The sequence below is a fragment of the Branchiostoma lanceolatum genome, chromosome 17, assembly GCF_035083965.1.
Source record: "Branchiostoma lanceolatum isolate klBraLanc5 chromosome 17, klBraLanc5.hap2, whole genome shotgun sequence".
In the NCBI taxonomy this organism is placed as follows: domain Eukaryota; kingdom Metazoa; phylum Chordata; class Leptocardii; order Amphioxiformes; family Branchiostomatidae; genus Branchiostoma; species Branchiostoma lanceolatum.
Window position 1 is genome coordinate 14,161,064 of NC_089738.1, and position 9,593 is coordinate 14,170,656.

Sequence of the window (9,593 nt, forward strand, 5' to 3'; positions counted from 1 at the left end):
TGTCAACAAAAAAACACACACAAATAACCGATGTGTTTTATGGTCATTAGCGATCATCACTAAGGGTCAAAGGAAAATAAACAGTCTCGTTGCCAACTCAAGGCGTTCATTTATTGCCTAACGCTGCTGTATATTTACCCGGTCGGCACGTAGGTCAGGGCGTGTCAGAACACGGGAAGTGTTCTCTTCCTGTAGTCCATCAGAACGCACTCTCATCCGCGTGGATGACCAACATGGCCGCGGTACGCTGGATCTTGTTGCTGTCCGTGTTTGTCTGGCGTTCCCAAGCCGTCTTCAACCGGCCGTACGAGATCAAACTACAGAACAACGAGTACACGGACTTGCTGGTCGCCATTAACAAGGACGTCCCTGAAGACCACCGCATCGTGGATAGGTTGAAGGTTAGTCTTCGTTCAACTTGTCTCTGCACTCAACTGTGATTTTTCATGCAATAGACTCCCATTTGCAATAGTTTTCTCCTCTGTTAAGCCCCTGTCACACTTGTGCGTATATACAAGTCCGCATGAGTTGCGTATTAACATGTTTTTGGTTTAGGTTAAGTTTACAACCGAAGAAGTGATTTCTTAGGTTCGATCACTAGGCTGCACAACGGTGGGTCAAAGTAGAAAATAACTTTTTCCCCGCAAACCTTACTTAAACGAAAAAAAATGTTAATGCGCAACTCACGCGCACTGGAATATACGGACAAGTGCGACAGGACCCTAACAGACTGAAAATTGTTCCTGGGGGGTGAGGCTGGCGTCCTTTACCCAGTGCCATTCTGGAGATTTTCATCCAGTCTTTAAGCTAACTGATATTGGTAGAAATAAGTTATTTATCTTCGTTGACCTTTCTTTAAAAAGCAGTTACTCAAACAACTGGAAACCTTTTTTGTTTCCAAATTTCCTAAGATGATAAAAGTGCCGTCCATAGATTTGGGTGGGGCCCAAAATCTACGCGGGACCCGGTAACTAAATAGACGCCGTGAGCTAACTGTGAGAACACCAAGAGGTACCCTTTGTCTGGCAGTCTACCGGGCAGGCGGCGTTTAATTTGGGGAAAGCGCTGATTGTCAGTATGGGCCATCTCTCCTGGTATGGCCTTGAGAACCTGGCCCATGTTAAATCAAAGTCACCTGAAGGGTCTGCGAATGAGTCTAGCAAGCCCAGAAACACAGGCATGTTCTGTGTTGACATATATAACGTGTTTATCAACAACATCTAGGACGAATCAATGCGAGAACGATTGGTAAATCCTTCACGTTTGATAAACTTACAACATACCTAATTCGAGCCAGGCATTTTGTGACGTCAATGCGTGGATACTCTTTATTCTGCACTTCGGTTGTAAAATAATTTACGGTACTTAGAGTTCTGAAGGAGGTAGTTGTAAAGAATGGGGCTTTGGTAGGTGTGTCCACAATACGTGATGAACGTATATTTGCAAATAGGGGGCTATAAGTCATACGTGAGAGTCAAAACAAAAGTTATTGGAAAGTCGTGTATAAGAGGACAAACTTTGTACTATTTTAAGGTCAAATTGACAAACATGTCTAAGCGCAAAGCTCACATTTTGACAATAACTAGCTATTACAAGCATTGAGAGACACAGCAAATATAGTAGCAAGTATCAATATCACTTCTACTGCCAATTCATTCATTGGCATTGTATCTAAGGTATAGAAAGAAGCAGGCGCAAAACTACGACGTATGTACTTCAAAGAAACGATTTTTTAAGGTACGATCACTTGTCAACATTCAACAAGATGATGGAAAGTTTTCGACTGAAATTTTGTTCAGACCTTCTTTTCCATTAAACCCCGAAAAGACACGTTTACATTAAGAATCTGACTTGAACAGAACCATAGAGATTAACTAGGTAAACGGGACTTTGACCTAGCCTACGTGAAAAACAAGCAATAAAGATAGAAAAAGATTTACACCTAACTATTTTGGCTGAACAAAATACTGGGACAAAAGATTTGATCTTGTAATAAACATTCCATTATCAACCACGTTGTAATTCACGCGGTGGTTAATTAGAGGTATCATTAATTGCTTTGTGTTCCAAGAATCATAAAGGATCATAAAAAACACGAGAAAAACTTTGATGTTGAAATTGATTTGTAATTATGTTGACTTCACACTTTGTCTTCGCTAGGAAATTTTGACCGAGGCGTCCCGAGACTTGTACGTCGCCACCAACAACCGTGCGGTCTTCAAGGAGGTCAAGATCCTCATCCCGAGGACATGGACGAAGAAACCCGAGTACAACCCGGCCGGCACCGAGACCTTCGAACGGGCTAACGTCAGGTAAATGTTTAAAACTGCTGTCCTCATCATCTTGTATTCTGTACTTTCAAAGAAAAATACCTTAAAGAATTTATCCAATATCCGTACCTATAACCTATTCAACCATACAGCAAGGATATCAATTGTTTGCCTAACTGTAATGTCGTAAGACATTGTGTGTGGAAGTCGCTGGGACCGAGACCTTCGAACGAGCCAGATTAAGGTCTTAACTGTTGTCCTCATCATCTTGTACGTTGCACATCTAAAGAAAAATATACTAAATTCCTTTATCCAAGATTCCTACGTATCTATTCTAACCGTAATGTCGTATGGTTGTTGGTGCCATTCCCTTCCTCTTGAGAAGCGGTTGTTTGCACTCTCTAACTGCCAAATTGTTTTTACAATGTTTAAATGAATGCCTGTTTATAGCTAACTGTGTTCTTTCAGAGTGGACGTGCTAAACCCTTTGTACGGGGACAATCCGTATGTGCAGCAGAAGGGAGGATGTGGGGAGGGGGGCGACTACATGCACCTCACACCAAAGTACGTGGTGGACAAGCAGTATGGAGAAGCGTACTGGGGTCCTAATGGTACGTAAATATTCCATATCAGAAGAACTATAAATAGATAAACAGACTAACTTTGCTGGAAATTGCACGTATGACGCAATAGTCACAAATTTGTAAACTGGCATATAACGAAATGGAAATGTTTAGCAAGCCTATATAAGTATATTGAATGTGATAGTACAATGTTGATAATTTACATTGTACATAAACTCTAATCGTAGGAGGTAGGTATCTATACTGCATCTATACAGCCGGTATAACCGCCCTTCGGTATACACATCAGATTCGCAGGCACGCGAAGTGGCAGCAGCTTTTTAGATTACTGAATGGCAACACATTTTATGAATAATAACACATTGTATTTGAGATGGAACACTAAATGAAATTGGTATATACATATATATATATTCCTAAGGCAAAACGTTCGTCCACGAGTGGGGCCATCTCCGTTGGGGTCTGTTCAACGAGTACGGCGGCGACGGTGCCACGGGAGAGTCTTTCCCGCACTTCTATCGCTCGTCGGCAGGGGGCGTCGAACCCGTCCGATGTTCCGACAAAGTTGCCGGGTACAGTCTACACATGGTGACCGGGGCACCTTGTCAGCTCATCCCCGCAACCGGAGTCTACGAGCCCGAGTGCCGTTTCTACCCGGATTTCTCAGGCAACCAAGCGACTGGGTCCTATATGTACATGCATTTCCTTAACGAGGTGAGTTGCCCCCAGTTTTGTTGAGTTTTCAACTTTTCTGAAAAGAACACCAAAGTGATAGAAATAGCTAGTCCATGATTTATACACAACTGTACCGTGCAATCAGTTCACCAAGCTTTATCTGTAACACCTTGAAGTTTTAAACATTATTCTTTTGTACATTTTGTGAACACCAGACTAGATATTGTTCACTGAATGGTTTTCCTGAGGAGTTAGCCCAGTAACAATAATAAGCACTATGTTTAAGAGTTACTTGTATTGAGAATGATCCGTTTTGTTGGCAGGTGACCGAGTTCTGCCACAGTGACCCGGAAGGAGACCCTCTGTCCTTCCACAACCGCGAGGCGCCCAACAAGTTCAACGTCGTGTGCGGAGGCCAGAGCGCCTGGGACGTCATGAACAAGCACCAGGACTTCGCCAACGGAGCCAACCCTCCCAGAGCAGTCGATTCTACAGTGCCCAACTTCGAGTTGCTACAGGAGAGCGACTTCTTCAGGATAGTCCTGGTGCTGGACGTGTCGGGAAGCATGGAGGTGATGACTATAAGCCAGTTCACAATTCACAAGTGCGCATGTGCAGTGTAAGCATTGTGGGTAAATGTCAAACGTGGTGCCTGCAATGAAACATGGACAGGAGACGTAAACGATATAAACATTTCCTTGTATGTCTCGGAAAGATGATAAGTTTTGAAAAGAAATTATTTCAAATTTGAAGGAAGTACGTCTTATCGTATAAAGACTAAATATGCAATAATTGCTTGCAACATCGGCAGATCCCGGATGAAGAGCTGACTTCCGATATAAACGAAGCTCTAACCTTAGCTTGTATACGGGCGTTGTTACTTAATGACAAGGGAATTTTTATCCGAACCTAAGACCAGTCCATACAGACTACCAAAGATAAGATCAGTCCAAACAGATTGGCAATTATGTAATTGTGTATATAATAAATTGTGTATATCTTAAAAGCAGATCTTTCATTTTGTAAGATTTGATTGTGAACAGTTTAAACATATAAATCATGTATAAGATCGAGACGATGATTGTTATTGACTATGCTTCTCAGGGGGAACCGATTCGCAGGCTGAATCAGGTGGCGACCAGGTTCATCCGCAGTACAGTGTTCTTCGGCACCTCGGTGGGCGTGGTCACATTCTCCGACGATGCATCGATAGATCATCCGGTAGTGAGGTACGTTCTAGCTTCTTCTGAAGGCAGGTCATCTTTTGGCGGTTCATTCCTTTTTTGGCTTATTTGGTGTATTCTTCACAAAGGTATTATGCTAATCATTGAAGAGATGTAAAATGTTCCTACTTATTCCAGTGTGACCTCTCAGGCTGTCCGCGATGACTTGATCGCGGCGGTTCCTACCGGTACTGGTGGTTACACGTGCATTGGGTGTGGTCTTCTCAAAGGAATCGAGGTAAGAGTTTTTTATTCGCTTTCGGACAGACAAGGACGACGTGGCACTGCACTCATGTATTCATAACTTATTTTAACAGTGCCACATACAGAGAACAATGTTCCCATTTTTACACCTGGGTGGAGCGAGAAAAGTCGTGTAAAGTGCCTTAGCTTTCTCAAGGAAGGTTTCAAATGCTAGACAAATATAAGAAGCTTCATGGTTCCAACTGCGCATGCGCAGCGAAATGCATTGTAGGTAATACGCCCCTAAGAGGTAAACAATTGATGTTTCTCGACCGTTGTCACCTTCTTCATGACAATAATGACTGGTCCTATTTCACACTTCAGCTAGATGTTGTTTTTGCAATGGTAAGAATGCGGTTCGAAACGCAAAGATACTTTCAAACAACAATGATATAGAAGTAGAAGCTAATCAATAGTCAGCTACTTCTTAAGAACCTGAGAAAATTATTCACGATTGTTCGTTCATCTTTAAGGCACTCGAGGCTGTAGGTCCGCCACAAGGAGGCGTCATTCTCCTTGTCACGGATGGGGAGGAAAACCGAGACCCACGAATCAGAGACGTGATACCAGCTCTCCTGAGGAAGAGAGTCATCGTCGCTACGATCGCCTACAGCCGAGGTGCCGACGCCTTGCTGCAGAGCTTAGCCCTGCAGACAGGGGGCCTGTCCTTCTTCTCCGGGATCCACGACTCCACGGCCCTGGACAACGCTTTCACCGCCACACTCGAAGCAACAGCTGGGAGCAAGGGAGTGAAGGTGGGTGATGAAGCATTAACCAAGAACACACGTGATGATGTCACTTGTCCATAATGTCATGTGTTCAAAATGATTGGTCGATAGTACGTATACCTGATAGAGGATACAGAAGGTACAGCTGAAAATTCCGTATCGTGTTGGAACGCAGTTTAGCTTTATTTTATACTATACTATACTATACTATACTATACTATCCTATATTGTCTGCAATTGAAACATTGTTCATCACAATCCCACAGCTCTTAAGTGAAGACAAGATTATTAGTGGTCGGCAGACCTACGCCAGCCACGTGTACGTGGACAACAGTGTGGGGGAGAACACCACGTTTTCCGTCTCCTGGCTCAGCGGACGCCGTCCCAGGGTAGCAGTGGAGTCGCCGCTTGGCCTTGTGATCACCGAAGGAAGCCCGATGTATGACATCACATCGGACACGATAACCATCGATATACCTGGCATAGCAACGGTAAGGGTACATCATCAACAACAACACAGTAAACGGTTATGACTTGACGATTGTATCAGATATATTCTTCCTGACTCTACGAGTCGAAATCTGATCGTATAGTGACAATTAAAGCATACGTAAAGTATGTAATCTTTATGCTTTCATTAAGGCAGCGTCAGACGAATATGAATCATTTTCCGCATTTAGTGTTTTCCCCGAAGCTATCGTAAAAGCTGTTAGATTTGGACTTTGTCGTACTTTTGCTGGCATGCTATATACATAGCCAAGCCTTTTGTGTTTATACCATCAAGTCTATTTATGCCAAAGGCCTTTTCTGCAGTTTTAAACAGATATGCATGCTTACCTCTTGCATTTGACTTCCAGCCCGGAAAATGGGTCTACAACATCACCAACAATGGCCCCGATGACCAGAACATCACAGTCTTCGTCACCTCCAACTCCGTCAACGACAACGAACCCATCAAGGTGACCGCACAGGTCAGCGCCGTGTCCCTTAACTACTCCTCCTCTCAGCCCACGGCGCTGAAGATCTTCGCGTCGGTACGGAAGGGGTATCTGCCTGTCATTGGAGCTGTCGTGAAGGTCCTCGTCGAGAAGCCACCCCATAGTCAGGTAGAGGAGATCACGCTCCTGGACAACGGGGCAGGTAAACTGTTTCCACAACTGTTTTCAATTTTTGAATTGACTTTAATCTTATCGATTAATCAACTTTAGCTAATGATGTCCATTAGCACTTGAATCTCTCACCTCATCAGGTCAACGGTAAACTCAGGAGATACTACGAAAAAATGATGAGACAAGGCAATCCTGGAGCGTTTAACAGTAGCTCATTCCTTGCTAAAACTGTCAGTTGGACGTTGGAATATACAGGGTGAGAGGTCACATAGTTAACGTTATGAGAGGACGATTTAGTGACATGATATAAAATGTATGTATTAGAAAATAATTCTAGGAAGACTATAATTTACATGATGTCTTTTACTAATAAAAATTCTACGCACCAAACAAACACACTTGCTCTATGTTGTTGGGACATGCCAATCCCACAATCGTCGTGTTACTGCGACGGTAAGCATTCAAATATGTTTTATATTGTATGGTCACCTCTTTTCTCTCAGGTGCGGACGTGACGAAGAATGACGGCATCTACTCGCGATACTTCTTCGGCTTCTCCGCCGACGGTCGTTACGGCGTCTCCGTCAAGGTCGACAACGCCCAGGGGGATGCCGGGTTCGTCGTCATCAACCGTGCACGTAGCAGTGGTGCTCCTCCATTGGACCCAGGTAATGATGCAACTACTTTGTATTTGTCAGCAGGACTGGACCTTCACTTGAAAGTTCATCTGTGTTGGTAGAAGTCATTCTGACTGGAGTTTAAACTGTAGCTGATCAGTCAAAAATTTGGGAAAGTCCAATTTTTTTGTGTTGGCGTTTACAGTTTAAATTCCATTCAGAAGGACTGGACCTTTGTTGTTGGCAGCTCTGGCTGTGCGTTCTGAAGAGCCAAACCAATAAGGACAGTTACATTTCCAAACGGACGCTTCACCGGGTAGCTTACGGGCTCCCTATAACACTTTCGGGCGGGGTCCGTGGGACTGGATCTGATATTGTACATGGACGAAATTCTCACGAAAAACGCAAGATAATAAAGCTATATTTAGCATTATGAATTTCAAAAAGCAGATCAGCCAATGGGCCTGTTGTAGTCAGCACTTCACAATGTAGGGCTACTCATGCCCTTTGGAAACAATAAACTACATAGAACGATTTTACCCTAGTATCGTTTTTGGTAATTATCATTTTTTTTATAGACACTGAGTATGCCAGCGGAGGCAATGTTCAGCAAGAACCATTGGATCAGTTCCAACGGATGACAACAGGGGGCGTTTTTGAAGTACAGGGGGTGCCCAGTGGTGGCGTCTCTACACGAGACATGCTGCCACCGTCAAGGGTCGATGACCTCGCGGTCGTGGAGGTTTCCTACGCTGACGCAACCGTGACGCTGAGTTGGACAGCGCTTGGAGACGACTTCGATCAGGGAGGGCCAGGTGTGTTTCACCATCTCTTTGAACTAATCAATGTCTACCGTTTGTTTCAAAATCACCAATTTAGCAATACCAAAGGAGAAGGGGAGGATTGATTGATTAATTAATGGAATGTAGAGCTATGATCACATATTTTGTGAGACTGGGCTGACGCATTTGCTCTTACATATTTGTATTATCCTCTTTTTCAGCACAATATGTTGAGATCCGGTACGGTCGCCACTTCGATCAAATCGCAGACGACTTTCACGGCTCGGCTTCAGTCAACCACTCGCAAGTGCTGCAGGGAAGCCTGACGTCACCACCGGAACCCGGCAGCGTGCAGACCATCGTCATCCTCGTGCCAGACCGAGGCGACAACGTCACGTTCGTCTTCGCAGTGCGCATGTGCGACGAGGCGGACAACTGCGGGCACCCCTCCAACATCGTGGCGGCGAATCTGGAGTACATCCCCGAGCCCGTCTATGTCAACGATACGATCACCTGGGCCATTGTTGGCTCAGTGCTTGGTGTGGCTGCTTTGGTCGCCATCTTGGCTTTGTTGTTTTGCAAAGTATTGAAGCCGAGAGCGATTAAGCCGGCAAAATCTGCTAATACAGCTTCAGCTAACGACAACCCTTCATTTGTTGCTACTTAGTTCATTTTTTGTTTTGTGCGTGCCTTTGTTTGTTTGACTTTTTTGTCGAATGTTTTGCTTGTGCTACTTTGATACTATCATCTGTGCACCTGGACCTTAACGTTGCTGGTATAGAATAGCATGCTGTTTTCTCTTCAAGTAGCAAGACACATTTATTGTTCAATGAGGCCACTGGCAGAAAATTAAGTCGGAGAGATTTTAACCGTAGTGATTTATGAAATAAAAGTACATACCGGTTGCTGAGGACAAAAACGTCATTTCCTTGAATCAGAATGATAATGTTCACCTCACTAACTAGTAGTCATAGATATCAGTAAAAATTTTGGACGACTTAAATATTATAAAGGCACCATATTAAGTGCTGATGTCAGTTTTTTTGTCTCCTATTCCACTTAACCTCTTCAATAAATACATTTGTTGAAACAGTTTCAATGATTGATATGTCATTGTTGGTCTATGTGTGTGTGCTTCACTGTTAAAAGTATACCGACAGGTCAATACCCATTGACATCATAACGAAGTTTGTGACAAATGTTAACATAATAAGTAACCAATACATTTTGATGGTTATCAGCGATCATCACAAGTGGCAAAGGTAAACTGAAAAGACGAAAACAACACACAAGCAAACAACGACGTTACGAAGTAGAGGTTACCCGGTCGTCAGGTGAGTACATACGTACTTGGGGCGTGGC

The 9,593-nt window shown here is 43.7% G+C and overlaps 1 protein-coding gene across 1 annotated transcript; it reads left to right on the forward strand.

Moving 5' to 3' along the window:
* Positions 1-139: 139 nt before the first annotated feature.
* Positions 140-9,330, forward strand: LOC136422647 (calcium-activated chloride channel regulator 1-like). Its single transcript, XM_066410476.1, has 13 exons — positions 140-401; positions 2,161-2,312; positions 2,739-2,881; positions 3,276-3,568; positions 3,853-4,101; positions 4,634-4,758; positions 4,891-4,990; positions 5,469-5,750; positions 5,990-6,214; positions 6,581-6,863; positions 7,336-7,500; positions 8,028-8,264; positions 8,453-9,330. The coding sequence occupies exons 1-13, from the start codon at positions 225-227 to the stop codon at positions 8,896-8,898; spliced, it is 2,877 nt and encodes a 958-aa protein (XP_066266573.1). The 5' UTR covers positions 140-224; the 3' UTR covers positions 8,899-9,330.
* Positions 9,331-9,593: the final 263 nt, after the last annotated feature.